The 27,668-nt window shown below is 47.1% G+C and overlaps 2 protein-coding genes across 3 annotated transcripts; both read right to left on the bottom strand.

The window, feature by feature from the left end:
• Positions 1-695: 695 nt before the first annotated feature.
• On the bottom strand, positions 696-8,057 carry RPS5 (ribosomal protein S5). The gene is made up of 6 exons (XM_077324794.1): positions 7,818-8,057; positions 5,573-5,678; positions 5,225-5,434; positions 2,702-2,830; positions 2,509-2,607; positions 696-809 (listed from the first exon to the last, which is right to left on the bottom strand). The coding sequence occupies exons 2-6, from the start codon at positions 5,675-5,677 to the stop codon at positions 741-743; spliced, it is 612 nt and encodes a 203-aa protein (XP_077180909.1). The 5' UTR covers position 5,678; positions 7,818-8,057; the 3' UTR covers positions 696-740.
• A 1,468-nt stretch (positions 8,058-9,525) lies between these two features.
• TEKTL1 (tektin like 1) lies at positions 9,526-27,394 on the bottom strand. 2 transcript variants are annotated; one of them, XM_077324792.1, is made up of 8 exons: positions 27,103-27,394; positions 20,432-21,008; positions 17,508-17,612; positions 15,738-15,936; positions 12,669-12,835; positions 11,516-11,611; positions 10,850-10,963; positions 9,526-9,778 (listed from the first exon to the last, which is right to left on the bottom strand). In XM_077324792.1, the coding sequence occupies exons 2-8, from the start codon at positions 20,993-20,995 to the stop codon at positions 9,578-9,580; spliced, it is 1,446 nt and encodes a 481-aa protein (XP_077180907.1). In that variant the 5' UTR covers positions 20,996-21,008; positions 27,103-27,394; the 3' UTR covers positions 9,526-9,577. The 2 variants fall into 2 exon arrangements, with proteins under 2 accessions (XP_077180907.1, XP_077180906.1); XM_077324791.1 differs by having other exon boundaries at positions 20,432-21,005; positions 27,103-27,392.
• Between the last annotated feature and the right edge of the window lie 274 nt (positions 27,395-27,668).

The raw sequence follows: 27,668 nt of genomic DNA, 5'->3' as shown, positions 1-27,668 counted from the left end.
TCAAAGGGGATTTGGTAGACTCCTGGACGATAAGCCTATCAGGGGCTACAGAGGGGAACCTCCACATTTTGGGGAACTAAACCTCTGAATCCCAGAGGTAATATCAGGGTAAGGCCTCGGCCTTGATGCTCTGCTGCTGGCCATCATGTGATGTCTGATCCTGCCTAGTTTCCAAGAACTGACAAGATCAGATTAGCCTCGGCCATTATTATTATTATTATTATTATTATTATTATTATTATTATTAAATTTATATCTGCCTCCCCCCAGAGGCTCGAGGTGGGTCACATAAAAACCAATCCCCTAAAACAATAAAACAAAAGTTATGACAAGAATGGCAGCAAAATTCAATATAACTAACCCAATTCCGCACCCACTAAGAAGGGAAAGGGAGGGGTTAGCCTGAGGGTGTGTCCTCATTTACAGGGCACCAAAGTGGTGCCTCCCACAGTAATGGATGTATATGGCTGAGCAAAGGTGAAGCGAAATGGCGTTCTTCATCTAAGTAACCTCAAACTAATACACACTACTAACACCATGCTCCCAAACCCTGAGCAGCCTTCAAAAGGAAGCTTGCCTGGCAAAAGGGCCACTTAAGGAGGCCGTGACACATCACAGCAGGCACTCCTCTTTCAATCACAGCCTCTCCCATCCACAGCAAGGAAGTGAGCTTGCAAATTCAGACAGAAGCAGGACCGTATGAAAATTGGTTTATTTTCTTTGGACCTCCAGCAATAGTTCTAACGGTTGGACTTGGCCACACGCTCCAGCTCGTCCTTCTTCTTGATGGCATAGGAATTGGAGGAACCCTGGGAGTAAGAAACAGCTGTGAGACACAGGCCAAAAAGCACGGCTCCAACCCAATCTCTTGGATCGGTGTTTTTCAATTCCTTCCCAAAAAGATGAATATTGTCAAACTTCTCAAAACTTGGCTAGTAGCTGATCTAAATTGACATAAATTGTCTAGATCAGGGGTAGTCAAACCTGTGTTTCTCCAGATGTTCGTAGACTACAATTCCCATGAGCCCCTGCCAGTGTTTGCCCCCCCCCCCCCCCAGCTCTTTACAGCACACTTCGGGTGTCATTGTCTCCCATCACTCCCAGATAGGACTATCTCGTTGCAGAGAAACAAGCTCAGGGTTCCCATTGATTTGTCATTGTCATGAGTTAAAATTTCCATGAAAATAAAATGTGCCTTATGTTCATTGTTGTGGCGTGTCTGTATCTTATTTTGAAGGGATGTTTAAACATTACCATAGCAAAGGTTGGGGACCACTGCTTTAAACTATCTGCCTCTTCCTGGAATTTCCTGGAGACTGACAGTCAACAGAAATGGCCCTTACTACAGCTGAAAGACAATGCATCACAATACTGGAGAGATAAATAACCACATCTTGCAAATCAATGCATTCAGGATCTTAGAATCATAGAGTTGGAAAGGACCACAATGCAGGACACTCACAACCCTATCGCTCATCCACTGTAACCTGCCTTACTATCTATTTGAATCTTACTATCTATTTGAACTCATGGCATAAAGGTAAAGGTATCCCCTGTGCAAGCACCAGGTCATGTCTGACCCTTGGGGTGACGCCCTCTAGCGTTTTCATGGCAGACTCAATACGGGGTGGTTTGCCAGTGCCTTCCCCAGTCATTACCGTTTACCCCCCAGCAAGCTGGGTACTCATTTGGCCGACCTCGGAAGGATGGAAGGCTGAGTCAACCTTGAGCCGGCTGCTGGGATCGAACTCCCAGCCTCATGGGCAAAGCTTTCAGACGGCTGCCTTACCACTCTGCGCCACAAGAGGCTCGTGAACTCATGGCATACAGATGGCATATTGGCTTATTTTTAGATATTTGGAAACCTTTTATAGACACTTATGCATAGATCTGCCATTCCTGTTGTTATAGTTTTGTTTCTGTTTTATATCTCACACACATACACTTTTTATTTGTTCCTGGTATTTTGAGTTTTCTTGTCCTATTTTTTTTCTTTGGAAAGAACAAAATATTTTTTTTATGTAACGTTTATGTTTAACTTGACTTAATTTATCAAGCTTGTATCGGAATATTATTGCTACCACTATGTAACTTTTCCAGGAGCTACTGGCCTGCTGCTTAAAAAAAAGAACCCATCAAATTATCCTCGGCACCTCTGTCTGTCTGTCTGTCTGTCTGTCTGTCTGTCTGTCTGTCTGTCTGTCTGTCTGTCTGTCTGTCTGTCTGTCTTTGAATCTCCCAAAGTCTCGCTGTTGGTTTTCTGATGAGAGGACTTGGATCCCATATTGGAAATGGTTCAGAAGAGGCAGTGTGTCCCTTCTAACTGAAGGTGACAGGGATTGAACCTGCAAGTTAAACCCTCTTTGCCAAGTTCTTCTCCTTGCTCCTGTCTCTGTTCCTACCCGTGAAGATCTCCCTGGATGCTAGGCACTGCTTTGGCCTGAGGCCCGCTCACAATTCTACCTTGAACAGGTAGTCACGGTCTTAAGTCCCACGCCTTAGACCCACCTTGGCTGCGTTGATCAGCTCATCGGCCAGGCACTCAGCTATGGTCTTGATGTTGCGGAAGGCGGCTTCACGTGCCCCAGTGCAGAGTAGCCAGATAGCCTGAAGAAAGAGACAAAAGGCAAGTTAGTGAGAAAAATCAGTTCAGATAACAATGCCTACCAACCGGCTTTTTCCCTTTGCCAAGAGTCCATACCTGATTTACACGGCGCAGAGGTGAGACATCCACAGCTTGCCTCCTCACCGTACCAGCACGACCAATGCGGGTAGAGTCTTCACGAGGGCCACTGTTGATTATGGCGTTCACCAGGACTTGCAGGGGATTCTATAACAGAGGGTAGGACAGGTCACAACACAACCACATCCATTTCAGGAAGCCAAATAAACAGCATTGCAGCACCCAGAAATGATCCATATCTAAGCTTGTCTAACAAAACCAGAGTCCAGTAGCACCTTTAAGACCAACAAAGATTTATTCAAGGAGTGAGCTTTCGAGTGCAGGCACTCTTCCTCAGACTGCACTCAAAAGCTCACACCTTGAATAATTTTTTGTTGGTCTTAAAGGTGCTACTGGACTCTGATTTTGTTGTGCTACTTCAGATCAACACGGCTATCCACTTGAATCTAAGCTTGTCCAGTTACTTTAAAAAAAAGTATACACGAGACTTTATCTTAGAGACAGCTTGGTGCACTGGTTTAGAGTTGTGGCTTCGAATCTGGCGGGCCGGATTTGATTCCCCGCTCTCCCACATGCAGCTAGGTGACCTTGGACTAGTCACAGTCCAGATAGTACTGTTCTCACAGAGCAGTAATATCAGATCTCTCAGCCTAACCTGATTGCTGTGGAGAGAGGAAAGGGAAGGTGATTTCCTGGTAGAGAAAAGTGACATATAAAAATCAACTCTTCTTCTATTTATAAAATGGACAAGCTGTATACTGGTGAAGATGACGAATGTATTGTGAAACAGATAGCTCTTTTAGTTCCAGGTTACCACAACCCGTGAGTGTTGTGTATAAATCAGGTATGAATCTGCCTTAATTAGTTGGACCATTGTCCCACTTAAGCTGGCACCCGCTTCTTGCTTGAAGCAGCTCTCACCAGAGTCTCAGGTCTCTTGCAACACCTACTGTTTTAAACTGAAGATGCCAGAGACTGAACCCCAGATCTCCTGCCTACCAAGCATTTGCGCCTGTACCAAATTACAGGTCCTCCTGACTACCAGCTAACTGGTGCTTATTACTGGTACACTCTCTCCAAAGCACAAAACCATAGTTGGAAAACAGAGATCATATATATGCAAGGACTGAAAATCATCCTATAAGCCTTCACCTTCAAGCCACAAATACCAAAAAAGAAAGAGACATTAAGAACATAAGCTCTGCTATATTAGATCAGACCAGTGAGGGTCCATTTAGCCCAGCATTCTTCCTCACACAGAGGCCAACCAGTTCCCCTGGAGGGCCAACAACAGGGCATAGAGGCAGAGGCCTTTCCTTGACATTGTCTTCTGGCACTGGGATTCAGGGACTACTTCTGAATGAGAACATTCCTTTTAGCCCTCATGAATCTATCTAATCCCTTCTTTAAAGCTGTCTATGAGACCTACTTGAAACTTAAAACTGCACACAATATGAAAACTATACTACATGAACCAACTCACTAAAACACAAACTTGTGCAATTCTTTGTATATAGTTTGTTTTGCTAACTCTTTCCAGCACTCCAGGGGGTTTATAAAGGTTTAAATGGTAACTGAAAAGTTCTGGGAAGCCATGAACCCTGTGAGAAAATCACCATGAACACAGAAATGGAGAACTATTTACTGAGCAATCACTAGGAATCTTCTGTGCAGAAATTCTACAATGACTTGAGAAATGTCAAATTAAAACAGTGCAATTGATACTTGAAACTGTTTTGTGCCATTATGCCAGCCACCCAGGAGGGTCAACCAGCCCTTGCATTAAAGTGTAGCAATTCCTCCTGGCCTTAAATTAACAGTAATGAGCAGGTACTGACCCAAATGCTACACTGTGCTGTAACAATCACCCATGCAGCTGCCAGAAAACTGAAGTCTATGATAGCCAGGATTAAAATGGATGCAGGGCTAACTGCTCGTTAGGCCAAGAAAACAGTAAATCAGAAAGCTGAGAACAATGCCAACACCCCCAAAATACAACATACAGAGCTCCGTTTCTCAACATCTTTATCACTGAGAAACCCCTGAACCCCAGAAGTGGCGCGATCTTGCAGAGTAAGGTTGGGAAGCATACCTGTGGACACACCCATCCAGAGTCCCGCCCCCTCCCATCCCCATCATTGGCCATTTTGGGAAGGAATGCATACATGTTCATATCACCCAATAAATGTTTCATTTAAAAAATATATTAAAAATTAATTAACTCCCACCCATTTGGGAAACCCTTCCTGAACAGTCAAAGAACCCCAGGCTTTCACAAAACCCTGATCTAGAGTCACACTGAGAATGCTAGAAAAGAATCCTAACAGATGTAGATTACTGGCAACTTTGGTCATTAACATACAACCAGTAAGTCAGCTGTGAACACTGGTTCCCAAGACAAGCTGAAAGCACCAAGTGAGCCAGAAGGTATGACTACTTTCTACTGGGATCACTCCTTCCTCGGAAGCTTTGCCACCCCACCCTCCAAGAGCAAATGCTGATGTCACGGGCTGTTGATTGTACAAGGCCCACCTCTCTTACCTCTCCTGTGAGCAGGTGGATGATTTCGAAGGCATGTTTGATGATCCGGACAGTCATGAGCTTCTTGCCATTATTGCGCCCGTGCATCATCATGGAGTTGGTGAGGCGCTCCACGATGGGGCACTGAGCCTTGCGGAAGCGCTTTGCGGCATAGCGGCCAGCGCTGTGTGGCAAGTACTTGGCGTACTTCTCCTTCACGGCAATATAATCCTGTCGAAGTATACAGAGAAATGCATTAGGGGGCAGACATTCCAGAACGGGAATTGGCCTTCATCTCTCACCGAGGTTAAAAAAATTACAAGAGGGCTCTTGGAAGCAATCTCCTTCCGAGTTCATGCACAGCCATACCTGCAAGGAGATGTCACTGATCTGCACATCATCGGTGCTCCATTTCCCAAACAGCTTGATGTCTGGGGTCTCTGCCACAGCAGGGGCTGGCTCCCAGTCAGTCATTCTAAAGATGAAACAGAGAGGTCTTAAATCCCGGATAGTTCAACCTGCACTGGCTCTGGGGGAAAACCTAAGCCACAGTGATCCGCTGCATGGAAAGTGATTCTCCCACCAAACAGTTCTGCCCAATGCTCCACGCATGGAAAAGACCCATTGTCCAAATACACAAGGTAGCAGAAAGTGTCATCAGATCAGAACCGACTTATGATAACCCTGTGAGGTTCTCAAGTAAGATATTCAGGGGTGGTTTTTGCCATTGCCTGCCTCTGCGTAACCACTTCGGACTTACAGGACTGTCTCCCATCCAAGTACTAACCAGGATTGAACCTGTTTAACTTCTGGTCTGATGAGAATGGGCTGGCTTGGGCCATCAGTGTCAGTCCAAATAATACATAAGCAATGTGAAATCTGCAGCCAGACACGTCTAGCCTTGGTCTGGAAAAAAAGCATTATTTAGGCAGACTTCAGGACTGAATATATATACTTAAATTAGGCTCTTATTACAGGGGAAACTGAAACAGAATATGAATGCCATGGCTATGAATCAAAGGTAACTTCAGGAGTAGGAAAATAAACCACATAATTCTGGCACGGCATAAGGATATTTAGTGGAAGGAGTCAAATATATTATGGCTACAGGTACACCAGATCAAGGGATTCCTATGAGGTTTCTTATTACTGGGTCTTTAAAAATTTAGCTTTTCAGCCTCTTGGTAGAATCTTTTGTGCAAATTCCAGAGTTTCAATTGGAATAAAACTATACCTCTTTGATTCTGCTGTTCTATAATTTACTATCTTTATTTCTTTAAAGCAGCCATATTGGTGGAAAATTTTCCCCAAAATTATTCTTATTATTCTTCCCACTAACTGATAATATAATATGGTTTTTGAATCTGCTGTGGTGATATAAAAATTATTATAAACATAAAATAAGTAAATACAGAGCAGCCTAAAGGATACAAGGGCTGTTCATCACAATTGTTCAGAAGCAGATGTCTATGCAAGTAAATCTATACATTGTTTTACCAGAAATTCTGTACGGCAAATTGCCCAATCCATCATTCAAGTCATACTATCCCCAGAAAGGATGATTTTTTTTTAATGCAGGAATATTAAAAAGGTATTCTGCATAACTGCTCCTGAACTCAGGGCAACTGGTAACTCATGACTTCATAATCATGGGATGGGATTGAGAGTATACAAACCCAAATTTACACATAGAGTAAGAAAATGATAACTTGGGCATTGCCATTTTAGGAGAGAGCTATCTTTATAATGAGGAAATTTAAGGAATAAAAGTGTGTAACACAAAGAGGGGGGAAATTATGGTATATCCTGTTCCTTGAGATGCTCCTCTGGAATGGGTAAGGATTTTCCACTTTAAAAAACTATGCCAGATCTAATCCACATCTGTGACAGAGAATTCCTCCTTTTATGGAAATACTGACAAAAGCCATCCTAAGTACAATGGTTGTGACAGTCTACTGATGTAACAGAGTTGATTTTTGCTGTATATTCCCTGTCATGTAGGAGAATCATAGTCTGACGGGGAGTGCTTGCACTCAAAGGCTCACGCCCTGAATAAATCTTTGTTGGTCTTAAAGGTGCTACTGGACTCTGATTTTAGTATCCCAAGTACAATTACAGTGTGCCGACATGGATGACTTCAGAAGGGGGTAAAGCTGTTTAGGACTGCAGTGCGAGCTTGCATTCCTTTTGTTTGATGCTTGCTTTGAGGCCTTCACGATTTCTTAATTGGAAAAGATCAGACCCTTCCCCGTGACGGTTAGGTAAGCCTTAAATGACCGTCGTGTTAGATGTGGCGGCGCTGCTCTTGGTGGGGGTGGGGGGGGAATCCAGGAACCAGCGAAGCCAACAGAAAAGTGGAAATTGGACAGTAAGAAAGGAGCGCCTTTCGCCCCCGAGGCAGTTAACTCCCCACAATGTCTTTTTCAGCTCACCGCCACCCCCACCCGCCTCCAAGGCCTCTCCTGCCTTCTGTCCACCACCCCCTGCAGCTGCAGCTCCAGGCCTCACCTGAGCCTCACCTGCGGCAGCCAGCCACCCCCCGCCCCCGAACTGCCCCCTTGCCCCGAATTTGCCGCCCCGGCTCCAGTCCGACCCCTCCCCAGCCAAGACTCACGTGCGGGTAACTCGCTCCCCTCTGCTGGCCCAGGCGGAAAAGGGCCACGCGCGGGGCTGCCCAGAGTCTTATCCACGGGCCATCGGCTTCCGGCGCATCCCACGCAGGCGCAGTGACTCTTCCTAACATGGCTCCCGAGCCCAGCTACAGGCCGTCGGGGTCACCGCGTGCCGGCCTCCGTTCCGCGCATGCGTCGTTCTGGCTTGTAAGTTTCCTCGGCGCTCCTGTTTCAAAATGGAAGGTGACTATTGGGAATATTTTTTAAGGCTCTCCTCCCCCCGCTATCGGCCTCTCCTCGCTGAATTTTAATGTTTATTTGTGGTTTGTTTTCTGCAGGCGGCCAAAATGCGTGCAAAGCGTTGACATTTCCTTCTAGCGCGTGCGCGCTTAGACCGATGCTTCCGAGTGGAGCATGCGTGGTGACCGGTTGGGTTGAAGCAGAAAGAGCGCTTGGGAAGTAAGGGCACGATGCCCTCACTGTGGTCAAGATCTTGCATTTTTTTTCCCATGGTAGAAACGTACTGTAATAAAACCAATGACGGTTTTGGGAGGAAAGCTTTTTATTTTTATGGAAACTAAGGAAAGGAAAAAAGCTGCCCAAAGCTTTAGCATGCACGTAAAGATTGGGGAGAGGGCGTGGCTCTGTCGTAAAGCAGCCGCATCTATCTGGCATCTCCAGTTTTGGTTTCCAGTATAAGATAGCAGGGGACGTCTGTTGCCAGTCTGAGACAGGACGGACCTCGATGAGCCAGTGATCTGACGATTCAGTATAAAGCACCTTCATGTGCACCAACTTTCAGATAGGGCTTGAGATTGCCTGGAGGAAAGGACGGTGGAGAGGCACCATGACATTGCATTCCCGCAGAGCTCCGTTCCCTGCTCAAATTCCACTCTGAAATCTCCAGGAATTTTTCAAGCCAGAGTTCACAACATTGTGTTAATACCACCTGGGAGATACTGCAGTCCCGCTCTACCACCTGCTGGTGTCTATCACCACCATAGATGTAGTATTGAGCCATTGGTCCCTTGTAAGATTACAGGAAGAAGCCAGACACCTCTCCTGCCTGTCATAGGTTGCCCTCAGTTTAGAACCCCTTCCCAAAGAACATTATGCACTTACATTGTATTAGATTGCTTTGAGCTGTGTTAGTAGGAATATGGGGTGGGGTGTGTGTGGAAAGTTGGGTAAGAATGTACTTGTTTTCCCCTCCTCTCTTTTATCCTCACAACAGCCCTGTGAGGTAGGTTGGGCTGAGGGAAGTTGACTGCCTCGAGCTCATCAGTGATTTTCCATGGCCGAGTGGGGCTCCCAGAACAGATACCCTGGGCACTATGTTGTATGAGTTTTAGAGGGTAGCTTTGTTGGTTTGAAGTAGAGCAGCCCAGATCAAGCCCAGTAGCACCTTGGAGACCAACAAGATTTCAAGGGGTATGAGTTTACGAGAGTCAGATCTCCCTTTGTCAGAGACAAGCCCATACACCGTATGGCCATCACACAATCCAAGCACTCGGGTGCCTTTGTTACCTAAAAATGGTCCTACTGCCTGAAGAGAGCAAGAAAGTTTTCTTATTCCCTGAAAGAAAAGGTCTCAAGTCAGAGGCTTCAATTCTCCCCTTCTAGATGATCTTGGGGCATGTCTTGTAGTTTGGGGGGGGGGGGGAGGCAAGAACAGTTGTTCCCTGACTTTCAAGTTAGGAAGAAACAGTCTTGGCCATTCTAGAGTTTATTTTCATGATCTCTCTATATATTTGTGAGCTTCTTAGGTGTAGACCAGATTAAGAGTCTCTTGCAGGCAGGTGCGGGGGTGTATGCGCCGCTGTCGCAGGCGTTTGATGCTGCCATCCACACCGTAGCCAGTCTCTTTGTCATGAATGCGTTGCTTCAGGTACGCCCTGCTGTCCTGTAGGCTCTGAATGTTATTAGCTGTGTCCACTATGGAGAGATCTAGCAGTGCGGTGGACTGGGAAAGGAAGCAAAGGTAGAAAACTGGTAAGCAGATGCTTAGGGAACAGGAGCAGTTATCCTCAGGCATCAATTTCACATTCACAGGGTAAGCTTGCATCATTGCACAAGAACAGTCTGGAAATCTTTACAGCTCTTAAGCTCCTGTTTTGCCGTCACAGATAGATGATTTAGAAGGTAGGGAACAATTAGGGGATGGATTCTACCCATTTTGGTCAGCGATCCCAAAGGTGGTTCTTGAAGGACTCCCACCTCCCATCGAAGTGTAATTAAATCATTTAGCTTTAATATTCAGAATAGTTTTTTTTTTAATCTTGGCTTGAGAACAATGGAAGAGTGACAGGCATTTGACATGGAACTCTCCCCAGTGTTATTCTTTACGCTTGGATTGAATATCAAGAAACAATATCTAGGTGTTGCTGGTTGCAAAAATATTTGCCTGATCCAGGCAAACGTCAGCAGAGCTAAGAAAGGGGTTTGCCCACTTTATTTGGCTAAAGCTCCGCATTGCCAGATTTCCTACCAAGCATGAACAAAGTCTTTTTTGGAGTAATTTAAGTGGGTAGTGTTGGTCTGAAGTAGCACAACAAAAATAGAGTCCAATAGCACCTTTAAGACTAAATAAATAAATCTTTTATTAAAGGTGCTATTGGACTCTGTCTTTTTTAGAGTGTCAGTTTTATGCTATGGAATTGCTATGCTGGAAGAGGGCCTCCTGCTGCAGATATGAGAGCATAAGAGGGAACTGCACAGACATGCCAGAGGACTCAGCTTTATGACCAAAGCGTAATCTCAGTTCATGAAGCCCAGCCTTCTCTTGGCCCTACTCCCCATTGTCTCCTCCTTTCTTCCCTGGCATCCCATTTGCTGCTCCTATAATCATACAATCCTATAGTGAAAAATATTTACAACTCTTGCAGCCCTGTCATATGCATATTTACTTATAAAAGCCAGTCCCACTGCATTTAGAAGGACCTATCCCAAAGGAACGCATGTGAGTTTGCAACCTCAAGAACTGGTGGCAAAATTTTTGAGAGCCAGTGCTTGTAGACTCCCTGTCGCTATTTACCTGGTTGAGGATTGCAGGTTCAGGCAGCTGTGTTCCTACGTGTCTTTGGTACACCTGCACCATTGGCCGTGTCAGCTTCTCTCGTGTCTCCAAGTACTTGCTGCTGTCAGGACCCTGTAGAAGTAAAAGTGGATGACAACCAAAAGTGAATTTCAAGGATGGGAGGGAAAGGGTGTTGGTGGGAGGGGACCAGCTAATCCAGAGAGCCAGTTTGGTGTAGTGGTTAGCAGTACGGACTTCTAATCTGGCATGACAGGTTCAATTCTGCTCTCCCTCACATGCAGCCAGCTGGATGACCTTGGGCTCACCACAGGACTGACCGAGCAATATCAGGGCTCTGTCAGCCTCACCCAACTCACAGGGTGTCTGTTGTGGGGAGAGGAAAGGGAAGGCGAATGTAAGCCACTTTGAGCCTCCTTTGGGTAGAGAAAAGAGGCATACAAGAACCAACTCTTCTTCTTCAGTAATCTCAGGGCTCTCTCAGCCTCACCCACCTCACAGGGTGTCTGTTGTGGGGAGAGGAAAGGGAAGGTGACCGTAAGCCGCTTTGAGCCTCCTTTGGGTAGAGAAAAGCGGCATATAAGAACCAGCTCCTCTTCTTCACACTGAACCCAAGCAGCTGGCAGTAGGGGGGAATAGTGACACTCCCCCCCCTTAATTGCTCACCAGTGTCATTCCTCGGGTGATGTTCATCTCATGCATAAAACGCTGGCAGCGGTGCAGGGTGCCGCGTGTTCCTCCCAAGGCCATGTCTAACCGTTCCTGCAGTGGGGAGAGAAAGAAAAAAGGAAGCTCACTTGTGTGACGGAACTTTACATCCTGCTAATTTTCTCTGCAGAACTGCCCATAAAAGAGGTGCTGTGGGGGCCAGGGCCTGCTTATTCTCTAGCACAGGGGTAGTCAAACTGCGGCCCTCCAGATGTCCATGGACTACAATTCCCAGAAGCCCCTGCCAGCATTTGCTGGCAGGGGCTTCTGGGAATTGTAGTCCATGGACATCTGGAGGGCCGCAGTTTGACTACCCCTGCTCTAGCACAATTCGTGCACTACAAGGGGAGGACATCAGGCGTTAGAGGAAGAACCGAGCAGCAGTGAAATGATTCCAAATTGCTTGACGCAAAGGCAGGTGGTTGATTCATATGTTGATGACGCAGAGATTTTTGCATATACCTGATGCCTTTTCAAGACATCGTTCTTTAGCTCAGTATACAACAAGAGCTGCCAGGTTTCTTCTCTCTTTGCTCCTTCAATTCCTAAGATGGAAGCGCACCAGCCTCTAAATAGTCACCCACAAACAAACAAACACACCCTGACTCTCAGCCCTGGCTGAATTTGGCCTTTGCTGGTCAAAACAGGCCATCCCTGATCACCCAACTCAAAATTTAGTCATTGGTTAATCTGCTGTAAAGGTAAAAGGGTAAAGGTATCCCCTGTGCAAGCACCGGGTCATGTCTGACCCTTGGGGTGATGCCCTCTAGCGTTTTCATGGCAGACTCAATACGGGGTGGTTTGCCAGTGCCTTCCCCAGTCATTACCGTTTACCCCCCAGCAAGCTGGGTACTCATTTTACCGACCTCAGAAGGCTGGAAGGCTGAGTCAACCTTGAGCCGGCTGCTGGGATTGAACTCCCAGCCTCATGGGCAGAGTTTCAGACTGCATGTCTGCTGCCTTACCACCCTGCGCCACAAGAGGCTCTACAATAAAAGCTACAATCTGCTTAAATGGAATCTCTCTGTTGTATCTTGAATTGGAGTGAGGCACACCCATTTGGACAGCAAGCATGATTGCATATGTGGTGCAGCCGCTCGCTCCACCTTACCTTGTGGCACAGAGTCTCGTCCCTTTTGCCTTGCAAGCTGTTCTCAATGGTGTTGTGGGCTGTGTGGCGCATGTCCTGTGCCTCCTTGATGGCCTCTTTCACCTTCAGCATCATCTCCTTGGAAAGAAAGGTGAGGCGCTGGGCATCCTCAAGAGCTGCCTCACACTCTGGAGGGAGGGAGGGTGGGTGGGAGGGAAGGAGGGAGAGAAGAGGCAAGTGATCTGGTCTCAGGCTTTATTGGTCAATATTGGTGAATTACGCTATGCCCAGCAGAAGGGGCCACCTTGCTTCCTACTGGAAGAGCCCAACCACATGAGACACTGAGGATTCAGCAGTGAAGAAGAAGAGCTACTTTTTTATGTTCCACTTGCCCGAAGGAGTCCCAAAGCAGCTTACAAACACCTTCCCCTTCCTCTGCCCACCCTGTGAGGTGGGTGAGACTGAGAGCTCTGAGAGAACTGTGAATGGCCCAAGGCCATCCAGCTGGCTGCATGCAGAGGAGTGGGGGAATCGAACCCAGTTCTCCAGATCAGAGGCTGTCACTCTTAGCCACCACACCACCCCGCTGGCTCTCCAGAGCTTGTTTATTTTATTTATTATGTTTCTATACCTCCCTCCCTTGAGGCTCAGGGCAGTTTACATAAAACAAAGGGATAACACAGCGCAACTCATAGCAACAACAATCATAACAGTGGGATTCATAGCTGAAGACAACAGTATTCTAACCTTTCACATGACCACACTAACTTTCTAAGTTGGGAGTTCCCATGATGTTTTATTTCAATAGCTGCTCAGGCTCCTGGTCCGTATTGGGACAGTGTTGAGGGAGGAGGCAGGGAGGGTGGAGACTCCTGGCCATGCTGTTTCCCTACCTTGAAATGATCCCACAGAGCAGCTAGGCTAAGCATGCGAAGCTGCCTTTTGTTGAGTCCAGCTGCTCATCTGGGCCAGCGATCTTCCACCCGTGGGTTGGGCTATGCAAGGAGGCATCCCAAGCAGCACCACCCAAAGCAGAGTTAACACCCTTCCAAGTTCACTGAAGTCAGTGGGTTGAGAAGAGGGAAATTGCTTGGGATGGTACACAAGGATTGATTTCAGATGAGGAAAGCAACGTGGTGGGGGAGGGATCGTGGCCTTGATGCGAACCCGGCCCTGTACAGCTGCTTGTAAACAAACATGCGCAAACGTTTGGGAGCTCTGTACCTAGAACTTCCAGTGTCTTGTCTAGATTGAGCCCTGATACACTGTGCCTTAGAACAGTGGTAGTCAACCTGTGGTCCTCCAGATGTCCATGGACTACAATTCCCAGGAGCCCCTGCCAGCATTCGCTGGCTGGGACTCATGGGAATTGTAGTCCATGGACACCTGGAGGACCACAGGTTGACTACCCCTGCCTTAGAACAGTGGTCCCCAACCTTTTTATCACTAGGGACCAGTCAACGCTTGACAATTTTACTGAGGCCCGGAAGGGGGGTAGTCTTTTGCTGATGGACGTTGTCACCGCCACCTGAGCCCCTGCTCCATTTGTTTTCCCGCCGGCGCCCCTGACTTCCCGCCACACACTGGGGGGGGGGGGTGCTGCCGGTAGCAGCTGCGCAGTGCCACGCTGAGGGGAGCCCCAGCCATGGTGGCCGCCGGAGAGCACCAAAGGTGAGCCGGCGGCAGAGTGGCAGGGCAGCCCCCCAGGCAGCAGCCGGGGAGGAGGACGAGGAGGAGCTGCGGCCTGGTACCAACTGATCCATGGACCGGTACCAGTCATCGGACAGGGTGTTGGGGACAGCTGGCTTAGAACATAAACTCCAGTTTAAAGGACAGTTTCTGCTAAGTTCCTCATGGGGCCTGTTTCTCCCCTGCCTTCTCTCTGAAAGAGCCACAGAGAAGCTCAGAGACTGTGTCCCGTTATCCTGTGCTCCATTTTGGTTTACTTTGGAGGGGTTTTTTTTTTTCTCCTCTCATATTTCCCTCTCTCTGCGTTGGCAGTGATGCATCTGCATGGAGATGTCAGCACATCAATAAAGATGGACAAGATATACAGTAGAGCAGATATCAGGTCGGGCTGCTTCCTGGCAGGACAATCCCCTCCTGGTGAAGCTTATTGGTCTAGGTTGGTGTGCATACTTTGCCATTGTCAGCCTCTGTGGAGCAACCCTGGACCTTCTTGATGGTCTCCCATCCAAATATTGACGGAGGCTGACCTTGCTTCACTTCCAAGATCTGAAGAGATCAGGCTCATCTGGGCCATCCAGGTCAGGTCTTCATCAGCCGGACTCCTTTTGTCGGTTGGTATATACTAGGTCAGGGGTAGGCGAACTGTGGCCCTCCAGATGTCCATGGACTACAATTCCCATAAGCCCCTGCCAGCATGCTCATGGGAATTGTAGTCCATGGACATCTGGAGGACCACAATTTGCCTACCCTTGTACTAGGTGGACATGTCCAGCAGTAAGCATGCAGAAGCCTTATAACCCAGGCTTTCTCAACCAGGGTTTCATGACACCCTGGGGCTACTTGACGGTCCTGGAAGGGTCTCCCTAATGGGTGGGAGTTCATTAATTTTTAATATATATTTTAAAAATCTGTTAAACAATTATTGGGCGATATGACCAGATGTGGTCATGTCAACCCCCCTCTCCAAATGGCCAGTGATGGGCCTGGAGGGGGTGGGAAGGGGAGGAGCCCTGGGTGGGTATATATGCGACGATGCGCCCCAACCATATTCTGCACCATCACACCACTTTTTGGGTTTTTCAAAGCCTGAGGAATGTTTCAAAGGTTGCTCAAATGTAAAAAAGGTGAGAAAGGCTGATCTAACCCATTAGGTCTCACCCATTTTTTTTTAATCTCAGTCTTGCTCGACATAGCTCAGGGCAGCATAGAACCATAGAGCTGGAAAGGACCATAGAGGCCATCTAGTCAATGCCAGATCATAGGTAGTGCTCTCCTCACTACAGCCCAGAGATTCCATGAAGCTGATGTGGTTGCCAGATTTCCTTGAGTTGCTAGACATTTCTGTTTTTCCCATGTCTTTTCCCCCTTTTCTGACACAAGTAGGGTGTTTTCCCTCCTTACCTGGTGTGTAAGGCCCGATGGGGTCCGGCCTGGGGGTCCGGTTCCGCTCTACCCAGGGGGACGAGGGCCGGCCCAGTTTGAGCCAGGAGTCACGCCCAGCCTCTAGGAGAACCATGCGCAGGGGGTGGGGCATCAGGTCCAACACACGGCTGCGTTCATCACATGCGGTTTCCAGGGCTTGCCGACACGTGCCCAGCGCCTGCAGAATCCAAGGCATTTGTGAAGAGGAAGGCAAACCAAGCCTCTTGCCTTCTCCCTCCCCCACACCCCTATATTGTGCCTCAAGAGAAGAACAATGCCAGATCTGATTACAGCAGGCCGAGCAAACCTGTTGGCCACCCTTCCATGTTGGTTTCGTAAGAGATACTGGTTCACAAACATTTTTGCTAACCTGCATCCCAGTGGCAGTGAATTGTGTCACTCTGGCAACTCGGAGAGAAGCAAGGAGCAGTCCTTTCCTTATACCTGAAAGCATCCCTGCTTGGGTTGCCTGGGGGAAGTCCAACCTGCTCCAGGCAAACAGGTGCGTAGCTGTTTAACCCCAGCAGGGTTACTGATTGGCCACTGGGGATAAAACTGTGCCTTCAGGTTGGGAGAAAGGATTTCTACCTTTTCCCAATCCAAAGGTACAGTTTTATCTCCAGTGGCCAATCATTAGCCCTGCTGGGGAAATCTCCCCCTGATTCCACCCCCATTCAGAAACACTTGGTGGACACACCTGGAAAAGTGTCAGCAGGTACCGTGGCCTCCGTGGGCAGCAGGCTGGGGACTGCGAGCAATGAGTTGGTGGCTGTATGAGAGGTGGGCAAACTGTGGTTCTCCCAGTGTCCATGGACTACAATCTCTAGGATCCTCTGCCAGCATTGTGGCAGGGGCTCATGGGTATTGTAGTCTATGGACACTGGGAATGCCCAGTTTGGCCACCCCGGCTGTGTGACATGCAACAGGCACATGACCTTTGTCGGCTAAACTAGAACTGCTGTAACAACCCCCGTTATGGCTGACTTTTAAGGTGGTGATGAATTGGAATGATGTGAGATGATGTCATCTTCTCAATCATCAATACAGTGCAAAGAGCAAGTTGTCATTATTAGTGGTAGTCGTTGTTTTATTATTATTATTAATAATATTTATTTATTTACGTGATTTATATCCCACCACTCCCATACAGTGGCTCATGGCGGGTCACAAGGTCCTCATTAAAAAATCCCATTAAAACCCCCATTAAAAGGACATACTGATACAATAGAAAAATACACAGCAAACAGGCGATAAATAATACCCACTATCGGGGAGGAGAGGGGGCCTAGCTGGCAGCACCCAGATGTTAACATCAGCCCTGGGAGGGGGAAGGGGCATGATCTTAAGTTTGTATATACCACCCCACCCCATGGATGGGCTTGGGGCAGTTCACAACATAAAAGTAAACATCAATACAACCACCATTAAACCATGAGCATATTAATGATTATCCACCACTACCTACCCCCTACTCAGTTTGTCCAGTGTCTGAGCAGCCAGCTGTGTGCTGGACCCCTTAAAACTGGGCTGCAGGTAAATCTTCCTGGCAGGTGGATCAGGGCCTAGGAGAATCACAGGGCTATAATAATTTGTTCTTCCCCCCACCCAAAGTTGTGGTTCCTTCCCCTTCTTGCTGTGAAATGGAGACTGATTATGGCTTATAAATCATATGTTTTATTGCTTTGCCCTTCCTTTCTGCTGCTTCTCTTCCCCGTTGCCAGTAGGGAATGGTGGAGTCCTGCTACCTACCTTGAGGTGCTCCTCCGACATGGCCATCATCCCCTCTAGTTTTTCTTTCTGTCTTAGCAATTCCTTCTTCTCCCATGTCATCAAGGCATCCACCTTATCAGGTACCTGCAAAGGAGGGAGGAGAGCAAGCTAGATTGGCTACGGGGAACAGGAGGGCTGTGTGATTTACATGGGAATCCTCGCGTAGGGCACAGCTCCCTGGCACCCACCTATGCTCCCGGCCTGACATGGCAGTGCTCGGCCAGAAGTCTCCCTGGAAAAGCTGGGAGGCTTTTCCCTCGTCTGTTCTGAAAATGAGAACCTGCGGAGCAATAGAGTGAATGAAGACGACACGAGACTCTGTTTCTGTGTGGTGAGAACGGTGTTGTCTACCGACCGGCAACAATTCTCCAAGGTCTCAGGCCTAGTGCATCTCCTGCCATCTGATCGCTTTAACTGGAGATGCCAGGGATTGAACCTGTGACCTTCTGCATGCCAGGCAGATGCTGTGTCTGGGAGCTCACTGCCCTTTCCCATGTAGTGCAGATGCTTCTGTCTTTCACATACTTCGTACGTCTGAAAGGATGTGTATTGTTACTTTATCTGGAAGATAACTTTGTTTTTCCAGAGGGTTTTGCAGGGGGCGGGTGAAGAGACCCAGTGACTAAAGTGGGGACCAACTTAGAGATTCGTAACATCCCCAAATGTTGTGGAAAGAATCAGCAGAGAGGATTACTTTGCTCTCTCCTAATGCTGAGGGTCACTCATTGAAGCTGATTGGCATTCCATTCAGAACAAACGAATGAAGGCCCCTCTTCCAATTTGAAATTAACTTAGGAAGAAAAGAGCAAGAAAGCCGTTTTTTTGTACCCTGCTTTTTACTACTGGAAGGAATCCCAAAGCGGGTTCCAATCCCACAACAGACACCCTGTGAGGTAGGTGAGGCCGGGAGAGTTCTGACAGGACTGCTATGTGAGAACAGTACTATCAGGACTGTGAGTAGCCCAAGGTCACCCAGGTGGCTGCATGTGGAGGAGCAGGGAATCAGATTTGCTTCCCTTAACCACTATACACACCAAGCTGGCTTGTCTTCCAGTTCAAAAAAGCCCTTCTTCCAATTCAAAATTAACATTAGGAGGGCCACAACTTCTGTTTATTTTATTTTATTTATTTATTTTTAAAGTTATACCCCATCTCTCATGACACTGTCACTTCGAGGCGGCTTACAGAATAAAGCCATAAAAACAATATATCCCATAAAAACCCAGTAAAACAACAATAGCTTTGATCACAATATCCCTCAGTTGTAAGACTGGCAGTAACAGAATCTCCGCTGCTGAACTACTCCGGCTGTGAAATTTTTTTTTCCTGATATCTAGCCAGTACCGTTCTATACATATTTTAAACCCATTTATTGTTTATGTAAATTATTGGAACTAAATGTTTTTAATATTTATGTTACCCACCCTGAGCCGACTAGGGAAGGGGCTAAAGGAATAAAATATTATTATTTATTTATTGTTGTTGTTGTTATTACTATTACTATTATGTGAAAGCCAGCTTGGTATAGTGGTTAAGAGCGGGAGCTCCTAATCTGGTGAGGTTTGATTTCCCACTCCTCCACATACAGCCAGCCGTGTGACCTTGGACTAGTGTCCATCCCGTTAGAGCTGTTCTTGCAGAGCAGTTCTGTCAGAGCTCTCTCAGCATATTTGTTGTGGGGAAAGGAGGGGAAGGTGATTGTAAGCCATTCTGAGCCTCTTTTGGGTAGTAAAAATCAGGGAATAAAAACCAACTTTTCATCTGTTATTGTTATTTTATGTATTTTACAAAATTTATATCACACCAATCTGCCCTCACAAGGACCCCCTCCCACGCAAGTAACAAACTAAAACATCCACAGTAAAAGCACATTTTAAAACCATTAACTTCAACCTTCCCCCCTTGCAAAAGATTCCCCATTCAGTCTCTGGTATGTCCTGTTAGAAGGTTAACAGGCCGTGGAGCTGGTAAAGGTACCTTAGTTGTTATCTGTCAGAGGTGACAGTGCATTCTTAGATGCACCAGTGATAGTGACTGTACATAAGTAGGGCTGCAAGGTCCTTCCCAGCCACTAGTGGAGGATGGGGGGAGGGTTGCCAGCTCCAGGATGGGGAACTCCTGGAGTGTTGGAGATGGAGCCTGGGGAGGACAGGGACCTCAGTGGGGGCCAAGGCCACAAAGTCCACCCTCCAAAGCAGCCCTTTCCTCCAGCAGAACTATCTCAGTAGTCTGGAGATGAGCTGCAATTCCTGGGGACCCCCAGGTCTCCCTGGAGGCTGGCCTCCCAATCCATAAAACAACATCATGTGTGATCTTGGTGTTCCCATGGAAATGTACTGGGTGCTGTTTAACGGGTGCTGTTTCACCTTTGCAATCTCCATAGCTAGTTGGCTTCCACTCCAATCCTCCAGGGCGATATAAGAGATGCTGCTTAAAAAAAAGGCAAAGGTATCCCCTGTGCAAGCACCAAGTCATGTCTGACCCTTGGGGTGACGCCTTCTAGCGTTTTCATGGCAGACTCAATACGGGGTGGTTTGCCAGTGCCTTCCCCAGTCATTACCGTTTACCCCCCAGCAAGCTGGGTACTCATTTTACCGACCTCGGAAGGATGGAAGGCTGAGTCAACCTTGAGCCGGCTGCTGGGATCGAACTCCCAGCCTCATGGGCAGAGCTTTCAGACTGCATGTCTGCTGCCTTACCACTCTGCGCCACAAGAGGCTCTTAAGAGATGCTGTTAAGAAGGCCCTTTTGTTTTGCCTGCCTCGTGGACGCTGTTCTTGGCCCAGGGATCTGATAGACACCCATGAGCACACCCATGGCAAATGACTACATGCTTCAAGGGCATGCACGGGATGCAGCTTGGCTGGCTAGTGAGTGGTGTGCGTGCGCAACAGCTGTCTCACCCTCTCCAAGGCTGGTCTGTGCTCCCGGATGACTTGGGTTTGCCTGTTGGTGATGAGGCTCTGGCGGATCCTGCCCAGCGTGGCATCGAGCCGTTCTCTCTCGCGCACCAGGGCCTTGTACTGCTCGTTGATCTCTAACAGGGCCTGGCGCATGCGGCTCACCACTTGACGCGTCTCCCTGGCGTACTGAGTCACGTATTCGTTGTTCTTGGTGTTGAAGAAGTCTCGGAAGCAGGGCGGGGACATCTTGCAGACCCACGGGGGAGGCTTGACTTTTGACTTCCACAGGGTCACCCCCGGCCCTTCGGGCGGCGTTCTCTTCACCTCTCCCGACGATGACACGTCCAGCTTGAATTTCCAGGATTCCTTCCTTGCCTTGCATTCGTACGGCGTCTCCTCCGGCTGCCCAGGCTCCAAGGGCGCCCTCCAGAGGTCGAGGGCTTGCTTCCCGCAGTCTTTCGTCAGCTCGTTGGCTTTCTGGATGGTCTTGCTGTTGTCCTTGTGCCATTTTACCGCGCCTACCTGGCCGGTCAGCAGGCGGGGAGGGGGTCCCATGGCTGCCATGGCAGTGCTGCTGCTGGGCGAGAAGAACAAATAGGGCACCATGATCTCAGTATATGGCAAGAAGATGCCAGATGCAAGAAAGGGTAGGCTAACTATATATATATATATATGTGTGTCATCAAGTCATAGCTTGTTGTTTTCAAGGCAAGAGGCATTCAGAGGTGGTTTGCCATTGCCTACTTCCATGCCTACTTCAAAATGCAGCAGCCAGGATCCTCACAGCAACACCGTGGAGGTCTCATATCCGGCCTATTCTCCATCAGCTGCAATGGTTACCAGTTGAATTCCGGATCAGTTCTGGTAATTACCTTCAAGGCCATACGTGGTCAGGGCCCAGTGTACCTGAGGGACCGCCTCCCTGCCTATGCCCCCAAAAGAGCTCTGCGCTCTACTGCCTCCAATCAGCTAAGGATCCCTGGCCCTAAAGAAGTCCGCCTGGTCTCGACCAGGGCCAGAGCATTCTCTGTTCTGGCCCCCACCTGGTGGAATGAGCTCCCAGAGGAGATCAGGGCCCTGACGGAGCTTAAACAGTTCCGCAGGGCCTGCAAAAAGGAGCTCCTCCGCCAGGCATTTGGCCGAGACCAGACGTAATCAATCAGCGACCAAGGGCCCCTGCTCCCCCCCCCTCAGAATCCCATCAATAAGCCCTGGACCTGTTTGTATTACTATATTGTTTACTGTTATACTGTGTTGTTATTTGGTTACAATTATTAGTTATCAGTTATACATGTTCTACAGACTGTTTTATGTATTGTTTTCTGTTATAATGTAAACCGCCCTGAGCCTCCGGGGAGGGCGGTATAGAAGTATGATAAATAAATAAATAAATAAATAAATGTAGTGACCCTGGACTTCCTTAGTGGTCTCCCAACCAACTACTGACTGGGGCAGCCCTGCTTAGGCAACCCTGGCAAGATCAGGCTTGCCTGGGCCAGGGGACTCTTTATCCTGCTAAGCCACACGTGGCCTGCACTCATTGCCCACCAATCATGGAATGCCCCTCTGAAAACCCAGCCCTCACTCTTGACTTCAGCCCCATTGCAATTAGGACCGAAGGGAATTTGGGTTGGAGGGAAGCTTGTTCTTTGTATTTATTTATTTATTAAATTTATTTCCCGCGGAGAGACCAGCTGATGACGCAGCTCAGCTAACAGTAAATCAAGTGAAACTTCAATGTCTGGAAGTTAATCAACTGGAGGGAGAGAGTGCCAGAGATGTAAAAACCCAAAGTATCTTTAAAGAACCTGGGAAAACAGATTCATGGAAGGAAAGTACCAAAAACCTGGAAGTCTATTCAGAGCAGGAAATGACTTGGATCAGCAAAATAAAAAGAGTCTATTCAAAAGCGACAGCAACTAGGAAGCTATCAGGAGATATTTCTGTGCGACCAGAGGAAGAGATCCAGATTGACAAAGGATTCAGAGCCCCCTCAAAGGCTATTACAAGCAAGAATCAAGCAAGAGATTTCTCTGGCCCTGACAGAAGGACAATCAGAAACACTCTACTATGGAAAAAAATACAATTTCATTTTCTGCGACCACCTGAAAGATGAGCTGAACAATGGAGTACTCTCCTGGCTTCTTGTGAGAAAAAAAAAAGCAGTAGCAACCTTTAGGACAAGTCTAATATATGAAGGGAACTGACTTTATATCACTTAAGACAATAATAGAATATATCCTTATAATAGATTATACCTTCCTATGTATCAACAACTACTTTGTTAAGAAAGATGGTAATAACTCCTAGATCAGGATTAATATGCGATGGGAATTGAATATGTATGTTAATATGTATGCCAAAAGAGGATGACAAACCATATTTTATAGGCATTAACAAGACAACAGTAGTAATTCTTGGGTTAGGGCCAACTTATGAAGGAGACTGACCTAATATCATTTAAGATAATAACAGAATGTATTCCTATAACAGATCTCATATGTATTAACAATCACTTGGCTAAGAAAAATGGTAAAAACTTTTAGACTAGGAATAATATGTGATGAGAACTAAATATCTATGTTAAAAGAGATGGCAAACCATATCAACTGGTCGCTTTTTCTTTACAACTTCTCTGTAAATGCTTTATATAATAATAAACAATAAAATAATCATAAAAAAAAAAAATTATTTCCCGCCACTCATGGCAGGCCGTCTCGTGGCTGGTTCCATAAGAAAACCCCAAATGAAACAGCAAAAACCCATTAAAAATATTAATAGCAAATCAAGCACGGCAGTAAACATTATTTATTTATTAATGTATTATATTTGTATATTTATTTATTATATTTACATACTGCCCTCCCCTGAGGCTCATCCCTCCCCACAGCGCCCGAGGGACTGCACCTATCAACAACCACCAGCAAAATGTTCTCAGCTTAAAGTGGCAGTATATTCCAGTGGAGCCCATCCGATCTTCCATGCCCTGGCCTCAACCGTAGACCTGGCGGAAGAGCTCCGTCTTACAGGTCCTGCGGAACGCCGAAAACTCCATTATCAACATCACCAATGCTTGTTTGGAAGCTTTCCTCTTTAGAGGATTCACCCGTGCAATAACATTCATGTCTCCCTTGAAAAGACATAATCGCAGTTCTAGAATCATTGACAAAACTCAGCCTGATAAGAACTTCTGCATGTCCTCTAACGTTACTAAACAGGTAGAAGACTTGCCAGAGAGTTCCCCGGTTCTATAAACACTTTCAGAAATAAATTTCTTCAGTGACAGGGCTAAATGAAAAATAGTAAGCTTGATTAACAAACAAATATCATTTTTCCTATGTATTATGTGCAATAACAAATAAATTGCACATAATATATTGGAAAAATCATCTTTGTTCATTAAGTTTACTTAATTTATATACATGCATTCAGAGGCCAGAGGGGGGAGGGCCCGACTAATGCCGCCGCCACGAGCAACCAGCTTGCTCCCCACCACCGCCATTCTGGCGAGGCCAGTTGGGGGGGGGGGAGGGCCCGAGTGCAGCAGCTGCTGCTGCTGCGGCAGTGCGTCCCGCCGTTTGTCCCCGGAAATCTGGTCACATTAGTAATACCCCAGAATTGGAAGCAAAAAGACACACGGGAGTGACTGACTGGCTTGACAAAATTGGAGAACTGAGTAAGATGGCAAAATTAACAAGCTCAGCAAATAGAAGACCGCCAGAAGAATTTCAGAAACATTGGCACTTTTATTTGACCTTTGTGAATAGGCGAGTCCCACATTGTTAGGTTAGAATGGTAAGGTGGGTTCTGTAATTATTTGATTTCTTTGTTCTTTGTATTTTATTAGTGGGAACTAATTAAAATGTTTTTTAAAAATCATGATTCTTAAAGTCAATTGTTGTTTATATATACAGTGTCTTGCAAAAGTATTTCCCTACCCCGTGGTGTTTTGCCACATTACAACCTGGCACTAACTTGTGTGTGTGTGTGTGGGGGGGAGAAGTTTAGCACCATTTGTTTCTCACAACATGCCTGAAGGTGCAAAATATTTTTTATTATGACACAAACAGTACTCAGGACAAGAAAAGCAGAAATCATGACTGTCCATAAGCATTCATCCCCCTTGCTATGACACATCTAAATAAATTATGGTCTAACCACTTAACTTCAGAGGCCACATAATTGGTTAATGAGGGTCCCCCAGATGCAATCCAAGGGACACATGATCTGTCACAGGTTGTCGGTATAAACAGACCTGTTTTGAAAGGCCCCTGACTCTGCAGCAGCACTAAACAAGCAACATGCAGACCAAACAGGTCAGAGACAAAGTTGTGGAGGAAAATAGATCAGGGAGGGGGTTATAAACTAATACTCCAAACTTTGAATATCCCATGGAGCACCATTAAATCCATTATAACAAAATGCAAAGAATATGGCACCACTACAAACCTGCCAAGAGAAGGCCACGCTCCGAAACTCACAGCCTGGGCAAGGAGGGCATGGGTGAGAAATCCAACAAAGACACCAAGGATAACACACGAAGGCCTGCAGTGGAGATGGCCCATGAGACCACATAAAGCTGTATACTCCACAGAGTATACGGGGCTTTATGGGAGGATGGCTAGGGGGAAAAAGCCATTGCTTAAGGAAAAGAATAGGACACAGTTGGAGTTTGCCCAGCTACATGTGGCACACTCTCCAAACACATGGATGACGGTTCTCTGGTCAGATCAGATAGAAATTTCACTTTTTGGTCAGCAAATGGTACCTCCCACTCCCCAACCCAACTTTGTTCTGGGTTGTAATGCAACAAAACACGACAAGCACTAAGATGATGATGATGTTATCCGTTCAGTCATGTCCAACCCTCTGCGATTCTATAGGAAAGACATTGCCATGCGCCCCTGTCAGTGACTGCTTCTTTTTGTTGGTTCATGCTCATCCCTGTATCTGCCAGCGGATCCTTTGGCGACCAAATTTCCTTTTGCCACTGACCATGCCGAGCATTAATGATTTTTCTAGCGAGTTTGATCGCATGATGTGTCCAAAGTAAGTGAGCTTTAGCCGTAATATCTTCCCTTCCAGTGACATAGTTGGTTTGCTCTTCTCTAAAACTATCTTGTTGGTACCTTTGGCTGTACATGGTATTAGCACTAAGGGGGGAGGATAAATATTTTTAAGTGTGCCCTGCCTTTGTTTGCGTTCGAACCCTCTGAATAAAAAGTTGGTATTTTGTACCCTGTTTTTTGCTACCCAAAGGAGTTTCAAGGTGCCTTACAATTGCCTACTCTTCCTCCCCCCACAACAGACACCCTTTGAGGTAGGTGAGACTGAGAGAGCTCTGAGAGAACTGTGAGTGACCCAAGATTACCCAGGTGGCTGCATGGAGAGGAGGAGTGGGGAATCAAACCCAGTTCTCCAGATTACAAGCCACTGCTCTTGACCACTACACCAAGCAAGCTCTCAAGTGCCTCCCATGCACCCTATTTTTGATCCAAACTCACCTCCTGGGAATTAAATACCAAGCACAGAACTCTCAGGAAAAAGAAGAGTTGGATTTGAAAGAAGAATACCTCGCTTTTCACTACCCTAAGGAGTCTCAAAGCAGCTTACGATCAGCTTTTCTTTCCTCTCCCCACAGCAGACACCATGTAAAGTAGGTGGGGCTCAGAGAGAGAGCTCTGAGAGAACTGCTCAGTCAAAACAGCACTATCATGGCTGTGACAAACCCAAGGTCACTCAATTAGCTGCATATTTAGAAGCGGGGAATCAACCCCCACTAGCCAGATTAGAAGCTGCCACTCTTAACCACCACACCAAGCTGGACATGACCGATGGACAGGACTGGAGTGAACGAACCAGGGACATGAGAACAACTCAGCATACATTTAGACCCTCAGTCCTTAGTAGCTGTTACCCCCATTTGTTTCATGCATCCATCCTCAGCCATAAGAACACAAATCTGTTTTAGAAAACTGACATATCGAAAGGAAATTAAAAAATAAATAAAGAGGATAAGTATATAAAGAAGGCCAGAAATTGCAAAGGAAAGGAAAGGAAAGGAAAGGAAAGGAAGGAAGGAAGAAAGAAAGAAAGAAAGAAAGAAAGAAAGAAAGAAAGAAAGAAAGAAAGAAAGAAAGAAAGAAAGAAAGAAGGAAAGAAGGAAAGAAGGAAAGAAGGAAAGAGGGAAGGAAGGAAGGAAGGAAGGAAGGAAGGAAGGAAGGAAGGAAGGAAGGAAGGAAGGAAGGAAGGAAGACTCACACACCAGAGACCATAATGTTTTGAGTTCTGTGCCATTTGTGTGCATATGCCTATTAAGCAAGAGCACTTGAAGTGCCTTGCAGGATCAGGCCAAGGATCTGTACAGTATGCTGGCTCCAACAGCATCCTCGCCCTGGGTGTCTCTGGGATGAGCCCCCATCTTACCTGGGAGCAGGGGGAGAGGAACAGAGACATAAGAAAGGCCTTCATTAGCACAGTTCCAATTACAGGCAATGGAACACCCCCCTCCTCAGAACCCACCAATGACTTGCTTCCCTTATGCACCTAAAGGAGCTGTGGGAAGGGGCTAATGTTACACGCAGCAGGATGAGCTAGAAGGGATCAATCGTAAAAAAAAAAGAAAAAAGGGGGGGGGCTAAATGAGATAGTTCTCCATGAGCCTCATTTACCTGGGTCCAGTAAGGCTGAGCTCCCTAGGGCAAAATTAAGGGCACAGGCCTTGGGTCCAGCTGTCAGGGATGGCATAGGAGGCATCTGTCTTGCCTCACAATCTGGTTGTGAAGTTTTCCTCCCAACAGGATCTCTCTGGGCCAAGCCCGAGCTGTCCCTGGCGCTTCTTTGCTGGAGTCGGTTGTTATGGCGACGGGTGCTCGCCTCACAATGCGGCCTGCCCGTACGGCAAAGGCGTCAGAAGTCTTGGTGGTAGCAGCGGCCTGCCCTCCGGTCTTTCCCAGATCAAAACTGACCTTGTGTGCTTACCACAACAGCCAGAGAGATGCTGCTTATTTCCCAGGGGTAGTCAAACTGCGGCCCTCCAGATGTCCATGGACTACAATTCCCAGAAGCCCCTGCCAGCAAATGCTGGCAGGGGCTTCTGGGAATTGTAGTCCATGGACATCTGGAGGGCCGCAGTTTGACTACCCCTGTCCTACACAATGAGTGGCTCCAAGGGGTTCCGACAGGGACTGCGGAAACTGGAGCACCCTGCGAGACGGTGGAATCCTATTTATTTTGT

This window comes from Paroedura picta, chromosome 3 (assembly GCF_049243985.1).
Source record: "Paroedura picta isolate Pp20150507F chromosome 3, Ppicta_v3.0, whole genome shotgun sequence".
NCBI classification, from domain to species: domain Eukaryota; kingdom Metazoa; phylum Chordata; class Lepidosauria; order Squamata; family Gekkonidae; genus Paroedura; species Paroedura picta.
Note: the sequence above shows the minus strand (reverse complement) of the source record. Positions and strands in the feature narration are given on the sequence as shown.

Coding starts and splice junctions, on each gene's coding strand:
- TEKTL1 (XM_077324792.1), bottom strand. CDS start 20,995: ATGGCAGCCATGGGACCCCCTCCCCGCCTGCTGACCGGCCAGGTAGGC. Junction 11,612..12,668: donor ACGAGACTCTGTGCCACAAG/GTAAGGTGGAGC, acceptor TCCCCACTGCAG/GAACGGTTAGACATGGCCTT. Junction 9,779..10,849: donor AACCTGCAATCCTCAACCAG/GTAAATAGCGAC, acceptor TTCCTTTCCCAG/TCCACCGCACTGCTAGATCT.
- RPS5 (XM_077324794.1), bottom strand. CDS start 5,677: ATGACTGACTGGGAGCCAGCCCCTGCTGTGGCAGAGACCCCAGACATC. Junction 2,608..2,701: donor CTCTGCGCCGTGTAAATCAG/GTATGGACTCTT, acceptor CTCTTTCTTCAG/GCTATCTGGCTACTCTGCAC. Junction 810..2,508: donor AGCTGATCAACGCAGCCAAG/GTGGGTCTAAGG, acceptor TCTTACTCCCAG/GGTTCCTCCAATTCCTATGC.